Source organism: Sceloporus occidentalis, unplaced genomic scaffold (genome assembly GCF_023333645.1).
Source record: "Sceloporus occidentalis isolate IW3139 unplaced genomic scaffold, rSceOcc1.0.p SCAF_17, whole genome shotgun sequence".
Lineage (NCBI taxonomy): Eukaryota > Metazoa > Chordata > Lepidosauria > Squamata > Phrynosomatidae > Sceloporus > Sceloporus occidentalis.
In genome coordinates, this window is record NW_028316997.1 from 16,249,365 (window position 1) to 16,270,458 (window position 21,094).

The 21,094-nt window shown below is 35.9% G+C and overlaps 1 protein-coding gene across 1 annotated transcript in view; it reads left to right on the forward strand.

The window, feature by feature from the left end:
- LOC149302902 (reelin-like) overlaps positions 1 to 21,094 on the forward strand; it is a 172,798-nt gene that overhangs the window by 14,042 nt on the left and 137,662 nt on the right. The window contains exon 5 of the mRNA XM_089482100.1: positions 9,771 to 9,881. Coding sequence (XP_089338226.1) covers positions 9,771 to 9,881 — 111 coding nt within the window. The remainder of the gene's footprint in view (positions 1 to 9,770; positions 9,882 to 21,094) is intronic.

A 21,094-nucleotide genomic window follows, 5' to 3' on the forward strand; every position in this document is an offset into this window, starting at 1 on the left:
ATGTAAGTATTGTTACTCTAGAACTTGTAAACTAGGCTTTACAATGAACATTAAGTGGGGTAGCAGACAGTGGCAATCCATTACTATACTCTTGATATATCAAGCTGGATTTGGAGTACTTATGCAGGGTTTGTCAGGTGGCTTGTTATTGTATATGGTCAGCAAGCTTGTTACCTTCAATCATAATATCTAATTATTAATATATGATCAATTATATTATGCTATGTAATGTAATATGAAAACAATTAAATTAAATAACTGAAATTGAAAGCCAAGAATAACTGGCATACCTTACTACACAATAATAAAGGTTTGTATGATAGATTGGTTACCCTATGCATATTCTCAAGATTCTCTTAGTAGAGGTGTCAAGATGATAAAAAGGTTTTGTACCGTGTTAGCCGTTGAGAAAACAGGAGAAAAGTATAGTTAAAATGATACTAGAGGTGTCAAGGGCTGCAAACAGACCAGAAATTCTACGTATCCATGCAAGTTAATAATATTTTCATGATTGTGAACAAAAAAGAGACAGTGCTAAGACAACGTATAAGTATAAAAATCCATATTTATATAAATATATATCGTATATAAAAGGCAAAAATATATAAGACAGATGGAAAAAACTAACACAGAACACAAATAAGAAAAAATCGAAAAAAGAAAAAATCCACAATATATACAAAAAACATGAAATGATTAAATAAAATAAAATCCACACTTCACAAAGGGAAGTAAAATGCATAACTGGCCAGTTAGTAGCCATCAAGGTAATTATTATTTTAATTTGCTCATACAGACTTGTCATATCAGTGATACATAATGATTGTTTCATAGAACTCATACTCTTCACAGGTCACAATACAGGTCACTGCATGTTTATATACAATATGAATTTATAGTTCAATTGTGTAAAATGTAATTTCTATAATATTAAAAAAAATTCTAATTGTTACCTTACAGAAACAACCTGCTAATGTTTGGTTTCCACTGCTCTAGTTTCCTCAAGGTCACCTTCGGGTGAGCCTAATAATGAGCACATACAATTGTAACAAGAAAAAGCAACTCAAGAACATTTTATATATAATTAGTTCAGGCAATTTTATTGTAACCTTTTAGTCTTTAATGTTCTACCTTATTACATAATGTGAGGATTGGATAACTTTATATAGAATGACAAAACTAAGAAAATTTGCTAAAGAGACATGGCTTTTTATTATCACTGAGAATTGTAATAACTAGGAAAGGAGCACTAAACAACAGTCCAACGTTCTGTAATACACAACTTTAATTACTATATTGCATGCATAAACACTTTAACATTGTCATTAACCCGACCAGTGCACTGAATCTGATCTTGGCAGAAAGAGTATATCATACCTGATTTTTGCAGAACCATCCCAATTTTTGGACACTGTCTTGGGTAGCTACAGCACTTTTAGGATTTTTCAGCTGGTAGGGATCATTGGCCAGATCTGGGGATTCTCTGATATCCCCTGGCCAACCCAGGGAGATATAAAATCAATGACTGCAACTGTGCAACTGCACAGACCTTTACTGCAGCTCCCATGCGGCCACCTTGCAATTGTCTGCAGCGAGGTGGTCATTCAGGTGGGGCAGGGTGACCATGCCTACTGCCCACTGCTTGTACTGGCCCTACCCTTTCTCACCTCCGGAAAAATACCAAACACAAGGTGTTTTTACTCTTTCCAACTCAGTCGTCTTTCTTATGAGTTTACGTGTTAGTATGTATGTGTGTTAATTATGAGGGGCACTGGAGAAACACTGCACCCACGTGCCACTTACCATAGGCTCAACTCTGGTCTAACAGGCCCATCTAAAGCAGGATGATGGGAAGAGACTGTGCAACAGAACCATAAGGTGTGCTTATGGGAGGATCCTAAGGCGGGGTTATAGGTGAGATGTGGGCGGAGCAATGGGTGGAATAGAAATGGGGTGGACTGATGGGAGGGGCATGGGGTACAGGCTTTACACTTTTACAGTGACCTTAGAGTACTGATGGTGGCCCTGTCAATTAATGTCCACAATAGAGCAGCATGTTTTATCGGAGGCTTACTAATAATTTCTACGGTTGGAGTACAAACTATTTGCATAAATATTCTTTTTAATGTATCCCGATATTTTGTGAGGTTTTATCAGACACTGCTTGAGCAGCGTGACTATACATTTCCTCTTTCACTATATATAAACCGGGTTTACGCTAGTGGATGTCCATCTTTCTTGATGCTTGTCAGAGTTCTCTATGTGCTATGAACGGGCATATACAATTATAGAACATTCTGCCGGGATGCATTTGAAGCTTAAATACGAGGTGCCTAATGACACAGCTATTAAGTGATAGCTGTCACATCGTAATGATGACTGTAATGTTCTTATCGCCTTGTATTTAATCTTAAGGTCTTAAAAATTGAGTGTGTAATCGCAGAACCAAGTGAACATTTTTAAATTACCTAATGACATTGGTATCATATAAGTCACAGTGAACAGAAAATTATTCATTACCAATCATTTACATACCTATTTGTGATTGAAGAGACATTTTATTTCTCTTTATATCTCTTTAATGCATACCCTGATTTTATATCTAGGCAATAAAGGTGAACAGACATATTGCTTAATGAAACTGATCTGTCTGATAATTCTTCACATGCAGAGGTTTTTTTTCTACATTCTCAAAAACAGGTGGAGAAGATAAAGATATTTTCCCATATCTCCACATTTAGCAATTGATGCTTAATATATGACTATAATACTCTATTTACCAAGAAAATATACTAATAGACTTATTTACTAAGGAAATACCATACGGGCATTATAAGGAACCGATAGTCCTCCTGTAGCATAGTTTGGTAGGAAAGCACCCTTTTTTAATGTGTGCAGCCATCTTTTATGTGAGTAAAAATAGTGGTCTCCAGTAACATAGACGTATCCAATCAAATCTGATTTCTTACTGGATCAACAAGCTATAATTAATCTTTATATCTAAAGATTCATTTTTGCTGATAAAAAGCATCCATCCTATTTTTAAAGGCATCAATTGGATTTGGCAGCACCACCTCTGTGGGTAGTAATTTTTGTTTCAGTCTCTAGGACTGATGTTCAAATTTCCTTTGCTGAAGTCTAAAATGATGACCATGTGCTCTCTGAAAATCCCTTTTGATGACTGGAGGTTTAATCATTTTGATAACCACTAGGTATGAGAGAACTCAATTCACATAACTATGTGGTCACTGATAGGGCTGTAGTGCTAGGGCGCTTATTACAGTGTTTCTTGAATTGGGCAAACTGTATCTGCCCAATTCCCACTATTGCATGGAAATTACCTCCTGTAACAATGTGTACCAGCATAATGCTTTAAATGTGCAGATATAGGATTCATAGCTATGATGTTATGGGTAAGATTCATAAAAATAAGGTTTCTCCTTTTTAATAGACATATTTTATTCATAAAGATAACTGTCACTATATTGATTAGTAAAGGATCAAGCCTCACCATATCATGATGTGACTTTATTTTCACATGCACACCTTTTGACCATAAAGTGGACTTCTAAGCTGGATGACATAATGTAATACTAAAATTTATCTATTTTAGTTTACATTGCAAAGAAGCCAGTATCTCATCATAAGTGTGGACCAGTATGCCCCTGGTTTCCAGTCACTGTTTACAGCCAGGGCAGTCTTTATTGCTTGAGTACTTTTTAAGCCCCCCTCCCCTTAGTGGGCAGGGAGCAATTATGCCACCTAAGGGCTGTTAATTTATTTACCTTGAAGAGGAAGCATGTTTGTGGTTCATGCCCCCTATGAGTGGAGAATTGGACTGAGGGGTTATATTTTGGTACTCTCTAGTTAATAAAATCTTCACCCTTTTCTTGAAACCTAGTAGTGAATAGACTCAATATAGAGGGTGTTTCCAGCTACCGAATGGCTCTTCAGCCATATTAATGTACACCATCTCTGTATAATATAAGAGCCATGGGAACCAATTACTCATACACAAACTGTAAAATACAGAAAGGCAGATCAGGTCAGCTGGAAATGGCAATTATACAGCAATATCTTACCTTTTCTTTATCCTGTATTCTGGCACAAACACTAGATTTCAAGTTTTGGGTGCCAGGATATTTATTTTTATCTTGTGTTCTGTCTCCTTTGTTTGTATTGTTATGTTTTGTAAAACCAAGTTAGTTGAGTTCACATGATGCTAGATGCGTGTGCTATGTTTAAGTAAACCCTGCCTGTGTGTGCTCCTAGTTGTAGAATTGAGAAAAGCTGCATGGTGTCTCAATTGCAGCTGCATGTTAGATGTTTGCTAAGATTGATTTTCTTGTAGTCTTTTCAGACATTTGTACCAATTAAAATGAACCTAAATAAGACTTTACTTTGTAAACCTTTTTTCAACCAGACACCAAATGGCCGTGTATCTTTACTTTTTTCTAACCTAGCAACCATAGAAACAGATTTTGTGAACAGACCTCCTAGAACCGACCTTTTATTGAATAAACTAACCTTGGCCAATAAGCTTTTTCATCAAATATTTTTTATACATGAAATTAAGATTTGTAACTCTTTATAAATATGCTACAGCACTTTTGTAATGGCACCATGAATGGCAATGTAGAGAATGTTATGGTGGAGTTACTATGTCTGCTGTTCTATGAAGTGGTCATGTTACCAACAGAATGCACAAACCCTTTAATCAGCAGATTATTATATAATAACCAATAACCCCATGTAGGCTTAAACCTCTGAGTACTGGTAGGTAGTGCTTGTTGGTAAACCATCTGCTCAAAAAACTATAGTGACAATTGGTACAATGAATAATCCTTACAAACCCACATATTACACAATATTTTACGATGGAAACAGCCACATACAAGATCTATTCTTCCAGAAACTTGGGTTGTTTGTTGCACTGACTAGCATGATCCTTGGGGTAAAGCAACATGCTAAAGCCATGCGTAAATCAAACATTTCTTTTCATTTCACAAAGACTCTCTTTTTTTTATTAATGCCTTCCCCATGTTTCTTGTGATTATTAAGATAAAGTGAATCTATCATTTTTTTCCCTCTAATTTAAATAGCGTTTTAAATTGTATAATCTCATGCTACATTTCATAGAGATACTCATTTGCATTTTTGCATTTCGGAATTAAATCCTGTGGCTCTCCAGTTCTGTCCAACAAGAACTTTTTTTTTTTTTTTGCTTTTTATTTCAGGAGGTGGGAACACACAGACCAGTATTATATCTGAAATCATTTGGGATATCTTTCTTTTCTACAAAATAAAATAAAAGTATTACTGTTTAGCTATCAATCAATATAAGCAGATTGCAGATAAGTAGCAGGCATTATCTAAATTTATTTTCATCTTATTTTTATTAGGAACACTATAGGTTGGAGCAGGGGTGCACGACTCCAAATAGTTAGGTTATCTGAAAATGTGGCCTCTTGGCAACTTTTGCCTGTGCTTTATATAAATATTTTCTGAATAAACAGATTTGGCAGTATATCCTGCTTTCCAAAATATATGCACAGGTTTTTGTTTTTTTTGTGACATTTTGGGCTCTACCTATAAAGATTCTAACATTTTTCATAGCGTAAACCAGGAGTAAGCCCCAAAATGTACTGGATGCAGATCCATCCTTAACTGGTTAAGAAGCATGACATAAATTAACAGTTGATATCATTCTTGTGTTCAAAATAATTTGGGTTTAATTTTATTCAAAAGATAAATATGTATGATATTATATATGGTGATCGGATATTACGATTTGGATCAGTGTACAGAATCTGTTTCTATGTAAGATGAGAGATGCTGTGACTCTAATGCGTGTGATTTGTTAATTGCTTGATTTTCAGTGTCATTAAAGATTACCTATTTAAAACCCAGAACTCAGGTGCTGGGGTTGCTTTGCTGGGTAGATAATGCGGTGTCTTTTGTGAGGCTGGAGACAGCTGCACTTATTTTTCCGTGATGCTATCAGTCATTTACCATAACAAAGCTGTGGAGCAGCACCTGCCATCCCAATACCACACATCCTATTGCTTACTCGCATAGCTAGTCTTTAAAACCCAAATTAAGTGTCACAGCAGACATAATGTGACATGTTAGCAGCATAAGAGAGAATGTTAACAGATTGTAGCTGTGTCATTATTGAGGAGTCTGAAGTGTCACAATTTCTAGAACTCTCACTTTCTACTTCAAGAGACATTCCACCTAAACATCCATGTGAAGCAGGGGACAGAGATATATACATATATGCACTGCCATTAAGCTACTGTTAATAATATCTTAAATAAATGGTCTTCAGACAGATGTTTGGGAAAAAAGCTTGGCTACCTCCCTTTAAACATGATGAAAACCACTCGAGGTTGCAAATACAATGTGTTGACATGTTTGATTTAACTTCAAACACCTGGAATTTAAGTGTATCTCTAGAATTCAAATCGATCCTGTCTGTTTGTGATGAGTTAGATGATAATGCTGAATTCTTCCAGAGGATTGTAGAAGCCAAGACATTAAATATTAAACAATAAATGTGCAGTAGCTGATTAATTCTGAATATTTGTGAGCAGCCCATGAATGTTTAATATCCATATTTTGCTTATTGGATATGATCAGTGCTATTTTCATTACCTTTTTCTACTGTTGGTTAGTTTATTTGTACACAAATAGAAGTCATCCCAGTTCACATTTTAAAGATCTCCTAGTTTAAATCGGTAAGAGAATCATCGGGCAGATTTATTAGATGCTATTGAAATATTCTTTTACATTTCATGTAGAGGTAATTCATTTCTACTTGCAAAAAAGTGGTTGGTCATATACAGTATGTGACTGTATGTCAACATTTCACTCTGTCTATGCACTTGAAGGATTTCAAATGAGCTGTTTCTTTTAATTATTGGGTTTATATATATGACTGCTGAAACAATGCAAAATCACGCATCACAATCACAGGACATAAAAGAGTTCATAGATAATTAACATTTTTTCTTATTCAGTTTGAAGCATGTAGCCTTATATTTGTCATTCTGTAGACAGCTGAAGCTTATTAACATGATAAGCGCAGATGTTTCTCTCTATTTCTCCATATATATATATATATATATATATATATATATATATGTATATATACACATACAAAGTAACAAAATGTTGTAGAATCTTTTGTAGACCTTTTTATTGGACGGACAGACTGTTAGTCAAATTCAAAAAAGCTATTACAAGATTCTGCAACATTACTGGACTAATATGGCTAATACAAAATATTGCTTATTTTGCTTGCTATGTGACAGCTGCTCCCTATTTCTTTCTCTGTTTTTTGCTTTCTTTTTGCTTTATTATACATCCATCTGCACACACATACTTTTTAGTAGTCCCTTCTGTTCGAAGTGTCTTCACAATACTGCCTTCTCCTCCTTTATCATGTTTCCTTTTGTAGAAGATTCTTATCAATCCCACTGTGGGATTCCTAAGAAATAAACAATAGGATGCAGGAATCTGCTCTGTGGATTTAGATTCACAGGGTTTCTGTGGTTGGAAGGCCCAGTTACCCTTTCTAGTGAGACTGATGTAAGTATACAGCAGATGTGATCACAATCTTTTGTTTCTTGGATTACCCTTTCAGAGAAACATGTCTATTTTGTTTTATGCCTGTGGATCCTTCAACTGTGACATTGTTGCTGGTTACTGCTACTTATACCTTAAATTTACATTTGATAATCATGAATATATTCTTGTTGACTAATAGTACATTAACTATTATGAACTGAAATAAAAATTAAATGTCAAGAATTGCCTGAGACATGATTTGATGCTGCATGTGTATAGTTTATAATTTTTTCTAATAGATCTTGCATTACCTTGGTATAAGCGACTATAAAGTAGTACCCACCTATACCAGTCTCCAACGCCAACGAACGGAAAACCAGTTAGTGCTTATGTACTAGTGTGTTAGTTCAATTGTCCACCAAGCTACCGTAATTTACTTTTAAGTTTAAAAAAATATACCTTCTCTACAACCTAGAAAATCAAGCAAAATGCCTTCTCGAGTAACATTGGTGGAGGGTGCCATGATGCTACAATGTTGTCACTCTATTGTGGTTGGATCTATTTGTGAGATATCATGTTATGGGTTTCTAATAGAAACACTACTTTGGCACCTGCTTACTCCCTGTTCCCATTTAATTTTTCCGCTGCTGGGTTTATTAATAAAGCTCCTTTCTCAATCTCCATTAATGAACCCAGCCTTGAACCCTGTCAGCGCTGCCTGTACAGAAGCCTGTAAAACATATTTAGTATGTTGATGTCAGAAAAAGTGATAACGCCTAAACGCTAAGCATAGTAGTTCTGATGCTGATAGAAACAGTACATTGATCCATGGAATGTTAGTGGGGCCTCAAAATTCTTTTATAATTTATCTTGTTTAGAAAATAAAAAAAAAGAGAGAATTTCTTTTAGGTGTAGTCACATGCATGTAAAGCAACAGTACAATTTTGATAATGTTTCTAACATTTGCTGCTACATATATTCATTAAATCCGGTACTACTCTACAGGTGCTTTTTCATGTTCTTTTTGTTTGAGCAAAACTAAACAGAGTATACATGTGTATTTATACAGGGATATGATTCAGTCTATCAGCTTTGTTCACAGTAGGTACACAGACCCAGGTCTGTGATGTCCTTGGGTCAAGGGCCTTTAGAGCAGTAGCTCAGTGTGAGACAGAGGGCATGTATAAGTAGATCTGTACACATACAAGATAAAAACTTTGGGCTTTCATGTCAAAACAAAATGAAAACACTTCATATTCATGAATGTTATCATCAAAACGTTTGTACTGGTTATTAAAAATATTTTGTTAACTGTTTAATATACCATAATATGTCATAACCTCGGAAGTTTAAGCTAAACATTCAATCATTAGTTTGTTCCCTCTGAATCTGAAAATGTAACTAGTTGCTACCCACCAAATATTTAATAGAAGAATGAGACACACTATTTTACACTCCTCAAGATAGGCAGATACTTTGTAGATAAGTTCAGTCCATTACTGAGAAATGCATAATAGCTGGACAATGTGGCTGGTGCAAAGTCCCTCAAAATTAGTGAAACAGGCTCAATGATGAGCAGACTATGGTTGTATCTGTCACAGCTATAATTTGGATGTGATGGCACTTCATAACTGTTCAGCAACTTTTTTTGGTAAATCCAGTCCCATTTGAACACTTTCTGCTACTATCGGTAAAAATGGGGTCAGTTTGTTTATCAATATTTTTTGTGTGATTTAATTTCCACTTTTATAAAATGCCTTCAAAGTTTAAAGAACCCTACATTTAATGGTATATATTGTGAGATGGCACTTTTCTCCTTTTTAACCTTTTCAATATTATTATTATATTAGAAATATAAATACAAACCCATAGCTTCAATGTGTTTTAGTGTCTTGAAGCTGGGGAATTTAGCTGTTCTACTCGGTGTGTTGAGTCTAAGCCACTGGTCTTCACATTGGAGTTTGCCCACCAATTATGAATGTTTGCACTATATTTATTGTTATCTGTGTGGTTAGTTTGGTAAACTATGGATTATTGTGGTTGTTTGAGCCTATTATTCTAGAAGTTTGGGGTGAAAAGTAACATGTAGCTTCTAATTAAAATTAAATACTGTGTATATATTTATTTTAGGTTCTAAACAGATATATTTATAGATCTATATTTATTAGATATATCACCTTGTATTCATTTTTTTCCAGTGACTATTTCAACAAGTACTTATTTTGATGGGCTTCTTGTGACTGGATTATACACCTCTACTAGCGTGCAGGCCACTCAAAGCATTGCAGGCTCCAAGGCATTTGGATTTGGTAAGTGTTAACAAGCATTGATCAGAATTTATTTTGTGATTTAATATTAAGGTGTGCTTTATATCATTTGTCATTGAAAGACTATGCTTAGATGTTTATGGCTCTTCATGTGATGGCTTCAGAAGAATGTGGTTGTACTTGGTGCTGTAGAATTGAAGACATACATTCAACCTTAAGCTAGGAGGAAATATATTAAGCTAAAATAAACCAAAATCAGTGCCACTAAGAATATAATCAGTGTCTATAACAGCAAGCGGTACAAATATGAAAGTTATGCATGCACCATTGCCCCACAACAAGCCTGAAGGCCAAGAGAACATTAAGGTTAGCAGGTACGTAAGATCACTGTTAGTGATGCATACTCAATGTTGAATGGGTTTATTTCTCTTGTCAATATGAATCTAAAAACATAAAGCTCTAGAGTTTACTGTTTAATTATGAATATCTCTTTATGCATTATAAAAACACTTTAGTCATGTGTGCATTTAAAATGCATGTAACCAACAGGTTATTTTTAGCCTGGTAAATATTTGGTTAAGACAGGAATGGCGCAGGTTTTTTATAATGTTCTTTTGTCTGATTTTATGGTTTTTTTTAAATAAAAAAAATCTTATGTTAATCATAAAAAGTCTCATCTATTTGGTTTCATATGTAGATCTATATTTCATCTACTAGATTATATAATTGATTAAATAGATACTATCTCTGTGTTTATTTTGTATTAGTCAAAAAAGATGAGAATTTCCAGACCGTTAAAGCCATAACACTTGGGAATGATTAAGAAGCAAAAAAAATTCCAATCAATGGGAACAATTGGAACATACCTATTTGTCTCTTCTTAATGCCAAAAAGACAAATGATCGCCTAAATTATAGAGCCTGCTATCACTGTTATGAAAATGACTCACTAAATCTTGGTTAAGGTTTTTAATCTTCTACTAGCCCTGGTTTTCGTTCCTTCATTATGTCAAGTAAGAAGTGTAGCCATTGCCACAGTCTTTGACAAACGACTCACAAGCGGATGTGATTTACATCTCTCCAGAACACTTGTCTCATTGCCATCCTCCTATTTATGGGAGATCAGTCCCTTACTTACGAGAACTCAGACAAGATATGTAATCATGAAAGAGCCAGAACAGTTCTAGTCTCAAGTCTTTCATCTCGTAAATTATTATGGTGTCATAAACATGATTGCTGCCTAAGTGTAATTTAAAATTCTCCCCAAATGATTTTCAGAGTTGCAGTCTATTTTAATTTAAAGTGTTTCGTGCTGGGCGCTGAGCATCTGTATTAGAACTCAAGTCATAATGGTAATAATAAAAGGTGTTATATTTGAACAGTATGAATTTAATCTATGTAGGTGTTCGTGTTATAAAATACCTTTCTGCTATTAGGAAAATTGATGAAAAAGACAAAAAGGCAATTCAGCAAAGGCTTTGCACTGTAATCATTCCCCACTGATAAGAAATCCAGTGTGCATGGAATAAAATCTCTAGATACCATGGGCAGCGGTGTTTGACAGGAGGGGTCCGGACATGTGCACCAGACTATGTACATCAAAGACAGTGGTTTTGACCTAGAAGTGGCTGTACCTGTGCTCTGGCAGTTCATGATGCTTAGCAGCACACAAAAAAAAGCCGATAAGCTGCTATTTTGGTCACAATGGGAGATGTTTAGTGCCTCCTAGAAAACATGTTTGTGTTTTATTTATGTAGAGTATCTGTGAATAATTATGGTTTGTCTTCATAACTGTTATTGAGGCTAATCCAAGCAAAATTTGAACACAAACAGAAACACTGTTCTTTTAGTGGGACAGGTGAGGGCCTACAGAATATTTTGGGAAGCAGTAACTTGCAATCAGTTCATACAAAACTACACATAGAAAGTCTAATAATTTAACAGGGGAATGTGATGTTCATTGTAACAATAAACAGTAACATCACATTACAATACACACAGGGCAAATTCCAGTGGGTGCATGGCTGACAGTGCCCCATAATCATCCAATCTACCACTCTATAGGCAGATCAGGCGTGTGTGGCATCTGGCTGGATTTGCCCAACCGCACACAGCATTTTTTCTGCACTGGTCAGCAATATGTGAAAATGTGTGATCCTAAAAACATTGTCCAAAATGGCCAATGTGATCACCCTACTAACCAGTGGTTATTTGTGTATGGTAATATTCGTTAAAGAAATACCTTTAATGAATGCAGCCAGGAGCCAGGAAGCTACACCTCCAACGTGGAAGCAAGGCCCAGTGACTCAATCATTCCTGACAACACAGGAACTGGGGTGCAGAAAAATGGCAGCAAGTGCTCTGGGCCGATGAGTTCAGATTTGAAATATTTGGCTGTAGCACAAGGCAGTTTATACGCCAAGAGTCTGGAGAGTAGTACAAGAATGAGTGTTTGCAAGCAACAGTGAAGCACAGTGGAGATTCCCTGCAAATTTGGGATTGCATTTCTGCAAATGGAGTTGGAGATTTGGTCAGAATTAATGGTCTCCTTAACGCTGAGAAGTATAGAAAGATAATCATCCATTATGCAATACCATCAAAGAGGCATCTGATTAGCCTATTCTACAGCATGACAAGGACCCCAAACATACAGCCATGGTCATTAAGAACTTTCTTCAGCATAAAAAAGAACAAGTAGTCCAAGAAGTGATGGTATGGCACCCACAGAGCCCTGATCCCAACATCATTGAGTCTGTCATAGATTACATGAAGAGAGAGAAGCAACGGAGGTTGTTTAAATCCACAAAACAACTGTGGTTAGTTCTCCAAGATGTTTGGAACTACCTACTTGCCAAGTTCTTTAAAGAATTGTGTGTGAATGTACCTAGAAGAATTGATGCTGTCTTGAAGCAGAGTGGTCATGCCAAGTATTGATTTTATTTAGATTTTTCTTCTGTTCACTCACTTTGTGTTTTGTTAAATGACAAAAACAAATTATTAGCATGTTTATTTTTGAAAGCATTACTGCTTTGAATGCTTACTTTACATGATTTTTACACCGTCCTAAAATGTGTGTGTGTGTGTATGTATGTATGTATGTGTATATATATGTATATATGTATGTGTGTATGTATGTGTGTGTGTGTGTGTGTGTGTGTGTATATATATATATATATATATATATATATATATATATTATATATATATATATATATATTATATATAGTGCATATATTAGAGGGTGAATAAATACACTGATTTAAGCAACTTATTACACATTTAAATATAAATTACATGAAAATATGAAATTTACCCGAGCATCTAGACAGTTAAAATAACACAATAATGTTAATATGTGAAATATACAAAATATATTTATAGGTAAACAGAATGCATAACAGAAATGAAGGTGAAATCTTACCAGATGTTTCAAGATTGTATTGCTGGAGCTGCACAGATGTGTCCTTTACATTATGAAACAAACAAACCAAGTGTAAATCCTATAGAAGAATAGTTATGCTGTTCTTTGCGAAGCAGAATCTACATTTTTATAACGGTCTATTGACACTCAGCAGAGTCAGGACAGATTCATCATAAAGAATATCTAATTTTCTTTTTATTTGCATTTGTATGAATCTGGAAAGATTGTCCTCTGCGCATTTACAAGGCTTGCTTACTGCATATAAATCTGTAAGCGTTCCCTTTCTATGCTTCACAATTGCTTATATCACCAACCTTAAAGGCTCATTTACTGCCTTATTTCTTTTCAGTAGTTGTGATCAGTCTTGTTTTCTTTTTTGGATGGTATTTTCGATTCTGCTTATGCATCGCATACACTTCATAACTTTGACAAAAATTCAACGTAGTTGAAGACTTTCTTTGGGAATATTGTCTTTCTTATCAAGGATACATATCAAACATGGGTTCCTTGCCACGCTGCCAGTCTTTTAAACATAGTAAAATATTTAAATTACTTAAATCTTTGAGACAGTGAGAAGCTTTCCCCTCTAGCCCCAGCTATGAGGAATGCATATTAAAGATCTGACCAGGGCAGTGCCCTCACATTAATGTAGAGCTCACAGGCAGCTAAGGCTACAACAAGATGAGACTCAGGGCTCCATATCACACCGGGGCCTTGGAGCTGTTTGCCACATGTTGTGGAAGGCTGCATTTAAATAGAGAACGCCTGTTAGGTTGCACCTACCTCTCCAAGTGGAGAAATCCTTGTCCCTTGTACTGGTAATGTGGAAAGGGACCCGGAAAAGCAGTGCTTAACCTTGAGACTCCAGGTCAAATGCAGAGAATTCCCAAATGTGTAATTACTTAAGCTTGGCTCAGTCCAAGTGGGGGCCATCATGAGCACACCTTTAGAGACCTAGGGCTTAAAGGTAAGCCCTCCTACTCATCCACCTATTCTGCATTTTCCAGTTACCAACTGATGTATTTATTAGAGGGTTTTGTCGGTGTCCCTAGTGCCAACTGGGAATGAAATACACATTTATTAAATTAATCATGTGGCAAAGCAGGATAGACAAGCATATAAGCATATTGTTGATTTTGCATATATTTTTGCATGAAGTTGGTTGCATTCCTTAGCTTATGAAGAAGCACGTGCCCCATAAATATGCTGGGTATTCAAAAATCTGTGATATGCCTTGGCTTTTCCTTTCCTAATTTTAATGTCAAATATATTTTACTTTTTTTCATCTACCCTTCTTTGTTGCATGATTATGTTGGAGTAATGACTCCAATTGAATGCACATCAAGAGCTATGGTGTTTGAGTTTATGCTAGTATTGAATTTATTATTTCTGGGTGTTTTTGGACAAAGTCCCTTCTGTTCACTATAATAAAGCACAATCAAATGTTACCTAACAAGGAAAGGAGATATTTAAAATAAAGGGATACTTTTTTATTTACCTTATTTGAGGCCTTCCTAGTCCAAGAAAGGATTGGCAAGAGGTGGGCATTAGACATGAATCCAATTAAATATAGGCAGATGAAGATTAGCAAAAAAAATGAATTGGAACAAATATAATCATGTCCTAATTAAGCAGAAAATTAACCAAAATACCCCATGTTAGTTAGTCATCACATTTTATTTTTTTTTCTCCATACAACGGATTAACATTTTGATATTTATGTTCAATATATGTCAGTTTCTTTTGGAGAGTTGATCCTGTGTCTTTATGTGGCCTTTTTGACAGTTTCAGGCTTGGCTGAGAGTTACTCATACAGGCTGCAAACATTTTGGAAATAGTGAAGAAATATTTAAGGCAATCACATTGAATAAACAGCAAATGAGACACCTCCTTTCTTGGGTTAAGAGAAATGTGTTAATCCTGTGAGCCTACCTAAACACTAACCACTGCCACTGTAATAGCTGTTTTGGAATGTATCAGAGTGTATTATTTTGTTTAGTTTACAAGTGGAAGGGGAGAAATTAGATTACAACTCTTGGAGAGTAATGTCTTAGCATTTCTGGTGTTACAGCAGTAAAGACACATAGAAAGGATAGGGATTTACCAAAGAAGCGATATCCATAGCACATATAAAATCTTGTTGTAAATCTAAGCTGTGGTAAAGGCTTAATGTACGATTCACACTCGTAGATGCACAGATTTATTATCTTTTTTTGACAGCTTGAAGAATGCTTGCATTAAACTCTGTTGTCCTCTTCAAGTAAACTGTATACGCTTGAGCCAAAACAAACCAAGAAACACTCTGATTTTATTGTTTGCTTATGTCATGACCAGATCAGGTAAATGTCTGTGCAGGGACAGGTGTTTGTTCAGATCCTCGTGTGCGGCTGGTAAATTCAGGCGTGTCTAGCAGCCTAGGACTTCTTCTTGGGTGCCAGGGGAGGGGTAGCACCTTCTGGTCCAGAGGGGAAGGTAAAATTAAATGGCCACATTACCCACCCCCCCAGTTAACTCACATACGCACCGGCACACATAAGAGCGTGCCTAGAGTATTTGACAGCCGGGGAAGATCCTATATTTGGCACCCACCCCACTTTAAAATTGTAAAAACACCCACGGCAGATTAATGTTTGCAAAAATATTTATTGCACACATTTGTAAACTACTTTATGCCAGCATTCCCCCTACCTTTCTGCACCTCCAGGACTTGCTTAATTGTTCCCTAGTAATCTAGTCCAGCTAGCTAGCAGTGCCCTTGAAAGACACTCCCCAGCCTCAGCAAAGACTTACTCCATAGACAGTGCTCCACAGCAGACTCATACAAACCTGTGAGCCTGCGACATAGAGGTAGGACTGCAAAAATCATAAACATTGCTTTTTAATATTCATGTTCAGTATTATTTGTGAAAATGGCCCGAAGTAAATTCTTACTTGTTTCTGATTTCAACCCTTCTTTGTGACTAGTTAAATGAGATGAAAGTCCCTTGGCTTAAGCAGACACACATGCCAGAAACCAACAGATGGTAAACAAGTGGGAAATGACCCACAGCGTTCTCATTAAGGCTATGGGAAAATTGTAATGGGTCCCACTTTGCCTCCCTGGTCTGCCTCTAACCCTTTGAAATACTGTTTTTTGTTTCAGGTTAACAACGATCATGTATATTTTAGGATTTATCAAACACATTATGCCCAAAACATGTACCAGTCCACCACTCTTAATTAATGTATTTTAAACAAACTGACTTTAGTAGTAATTGGAATGACGTAGGTAATTTGCTGCTAGTAAATTATTACTAATTAAGGGTAACATAAAGTATCTTTGTAATAGTCATATTTGGATGGCATTGGAATTTGAAAAGCTGCCAAGTAATGGCTGGTCAAGAAAACAGAATAACATCAATAAGGACTTTAGACCAGCTTATTTCATTTTATTTATTTTGCTAAATATTGATTTTTGGGGTTTTTGATCTCCTCTTAGTGCCTTGCCTGTTTTCCCTGGATATTAAAAACCATTATAAAGTGGAAGTGTTTTTAATTTCCAGCAGTGTTTTGTGAAGCTTTGATGTTTTTAGTAGCATTAACAAGACTACATGGGGCGCTGATTTTAGATTTGTACAATTTAATGCAAACCACTGCTTGTTTAGAAACAAGCACATATTAAAGTAATTTAGGGAAGATTTCATTCCGTCTTACTAAAGAACAAAACTGAAACAGTCTATACAGTGCAGGCAAAATGCTGGGTTTTTTTGTTCAGGAGAAAAATAAACCAGTATTTTATATATATTTTGCATATTTAATCAAATGGCTCACATAGCACTCAGTTATGTGATTGTTAATTACATGGACATATTACAAAAGAAAGAAGTATATGAAGATTTTAAAAGTATTAGTCAAACAGGGAAATTGAAAATGAAACCTATGATACAGGAGTATGTTACAGCAGAATGTATTATTTTCAGTACAAAAAAAAATCACTAACATATTTAGAAGATGTGGGCTAATTCTGTTTGGGATGGCATTTTATGTTATTGATCCTTTTACCGCTAACCAGCTCCATGCATAGTACAGCATCAATGTCAGTAACAAGGGTCCAAATACCATTTAATCCATAAAAATCAAAGTGTATTTTTCTAACCATTGCTGCTGGCAGGGTAGACCACTAATGCAATATTAAGAGATCTTTCCCCAGGCTGTCACAGTTGAACATGTAATTTGGGTTTGTGTTACAACTCATATCAACATATATCAGTTTTGACCCTCACAGCCTCACCTTAAGCCCTAACCTGTTTTTACTAATCCTTCAACTGTGTAATATTACTAAACTAGTAATATTAAAAACCACAGTTTGCCTTATCTTTGGCATATTGCATTATATCACATCTGCTTATATAGAGCCAGCAGATTCCTTAGAGCTTTTACAATAAGGGACTCTGAAAATATTTAATACCAAATTAAATTAACAAAATATGGGATTGACGATAGCATGAATTACATATTGGTGCAGAAGGAGGAGATGACGCTCACAATCTGTTGAGCAGGAATGAGATGGAAGGGGGCAAGGGACCGCTTCAGCAAGCATGATTTGATTGTACCAAGGGTGACGTGGAGAAGTCAATAGTGTGGGGATCTTGAAAGTGGGGAGGATTGGTGGTTTCTTTAGGATTCAGATAGAGAGCGTTAAGAGGCTAGATTGTATGCTATGAAAAAGTGGGCTTTTAGTAAGCATTTAAATCTAAAGTAAGGAGACAAAACGGGGTCTGGAATTCCAGAGTCTAGGTATAGCAGCCCTAAAATCCTGAATACACAAGCGGTAAGGGGTGATAATGGTAGGAAAGAGACACATGTCATAGGAAGAATGAAAAGAATGGTTAGGCTAGAACAGGCATGTCTAAATTTTAATTTTAATGGTTCAAAGAATGTCAGGCAAAATGGTCGGCCCTCGCACATGTTCACTTCATCAAATCTGGCACTCTTCGAAAAAAGTTTGGACATGCCTGGGCTAGAAGGACAGGCACTAACGGTAACAGTGATTATATTGTAGGCATGAGTTTCTCCTATAGGATTGGTAGCTCCCCTCTACTAGCTGCCCTTTTTTTCTACTATTTAGACTTACCCCACCATTTTCTTCTTCTTTTTTTTTTTTTTTTTTAAATTGAGTTTTAATCTTTAGCTAATAAAATGACATTTTAGCAGTTTTTTGTTTTTTTTTGTTTGGCATTTAGTTTTGGGGATTTAATATACTTTCAATAACCTCCCCCTACTTAATAAGTTAGTAAGGGTCAGGTGGTATTTTTGTTGTTTGCCTGTATTTGATGTTGAGGCAACTTAGATAAATGCCAGCACTTTTCAACACTGTGTTTTTTTCAACACACCTACTAATGCTGTCACGTCTAAATTAAACACTACTAGGTAAGCAAGAAATCGTATAAAAATAGTTTGGGAAGTCAGAATTATTTTTACCTTGGGTATAAGGGTGAAGCCTTGCTTTCCTGGGTCTCCAGGTCAGTTTCTTTGTTCTACAGGCTGGGGAAGACTATGGCCACACCCTCTTCCTGGCTACTTCCAGTCTAATCTCCACCCACTTTAGGCTTGCTGTGGCTAGACATGCCCCTTAGAAGTTTCCAGGCATGAGGGAGAGAAAATCACAGATGAAATAGTCCTTTGGTTCTTACAAAAGCACACTTTATTTTTGTACCGTAGCTATATATATATATATTATATTATATTATATGAAGTGGTAATTGTATTGCCTGAACCACATCCAATGGAAAGTCTACATGCAAAGACTAAAAAAATATAACTGAAAACTCTCTCTCTCACATCCTTGTAACTACCAAAATGTCACTATATAGCTATGGACAATTGCACTTTTATATACTGTCTAGATCAATACAGAAATGTAATTGACCGCCCTGACTGTGTATACTGGTGGCATCCCAGCTGGAATCCTGCAGACCAAGGCATGCGGCCATCCTTTTAATGTCTAAAATGTGAGGCACTTTTTGAGCCCTTTTCTTATTTACACAGCTTAGCACTATTCACTTGAGAGCATGACCATGCAAACGGTTTTAGTGTTTGTTTTATTACTTGTTTAAGTTTCTACTTATGAAGGACTGTAGATGCTTCCTGTAATTGAAGTTGAATGCACATAGAATGTACATCATCGTTTGCATAAGGAAATAAAAATAAAATGTCAAATGTGACAATTTTACTCGAAGGAATACCTTTAGTGGGCTTGGTTTGATGTTTGCTACTTACAAATTGACTTGCCTGCCAAATTGTCTCTTAAAATCCATTGATCAAGGCAAAACTTTTTGAGCTAATCTCACATTTACACGTTCAATGCTCTAGCCTCCAGTTTCATACAGTGTCATTCCTCCACTACTACATGATAAAGATTCTATTTTTTTATATTGCATCCCGTCCGGAAGTGCTGTACAAAATGTACACACCTGTAATAACATAATAACATATCTGAGCATAGAATTTCCAGATAGAGACATACATACATACACACACACCAACAAAAGTATGTGTTCCCCATAGTGTTTCTACAGAAACATTACCCATGGCTCTTAAACTTGATCCCCTTGTTTATACTGGCATATTAAGCTGTGCTGTAACAGGGGTCTTTGCCAATAGCATAGACAGATGCCCATGGGATAAGTTCTGAATATGGTCACAGTTAGGAAAGCTATTTGGATGACTACCTTCCTGTGCAGGTGTACTATATATCCACACCAACCACATGCTCTTGTCTGAATGACCTCAGAAAGCAGCTGCCGGGTAAACAACCAAGCAGTATTTCTCTGCGAAACATTATCTGACAGACAGAAAGACAGCTCCACTGATCCCTGAAAAAAGTTTAGTTTTGTTACCAAGCATTCTTTGTAGTCCAAGAAAACTTCTATTCCAAGAGGACAACATCAGTACAACTCCAATTGCTTTAATTTTCCCAATGCCCAGTGTGTCTCAGAAGACTGACTCTTGGGAGGAAATTATATCATCTGAGTGGTGTGAAATGAACAAATGGTATTTACAGTTTTCTTTGTTGACTAACATCTTGCCTTCCTTTATGTATACTAAGTTTAAAGATTCAGGATATTTTACAGTAAATGATCCTTAAACATTTGTATCTTCTATCAGCCCCTCTTCCCCACCCAAGAAGAGCATTCAATGTATCAATCACAGCACAGCAGAGCACACGTTTTCTCGTGGTGATACTTCCTGAGAACCCTATTTTGTGCTATATTTGGGTAAATACAGACCTGATCCTTAAAAAGCAGTGATGTGTAACAACTCATTCAATGAACTCCAGATACATTATAGGTCTGTTTTGATTAAGTAACGGTTGCATTTGCTATGTTTTAGACTAGTGATAACCAAAGTTATCCTCTACTAGGATTATGTGAAGCACCCATCGGTTTGCATGTTATCACATAATCCTTTGGTTGCTACAGTTTTTATCTAACAACATCAGATGGGAATTTAGATGATGGGAAGGTTTTTATGGAAATTTTTTACATTTTATTTAGGGGACACTGGGAATACAAACAGACCACATGTAAAGGTTTTAGCCACGTTCCAATGAACTCCCAAGTTAAATTGATTCAGATATGAATTTGGGTCTCTTTCAGAACTAAAAAGATAATGAGAGATGATCAGTAAATGGTGAATTCACTGAACACACTCGATGGGAAATGTGTTGGGGGGAACCCAAAGTTTAGCATATAGTGAGCTGGTTAAAAGGCTTTCCTACTACAATTGTTGTTAAATCACAAATCATATTCCCATTTTAAAAATGGTTAAAACTAACTATAAAGCTTTCAAAAATG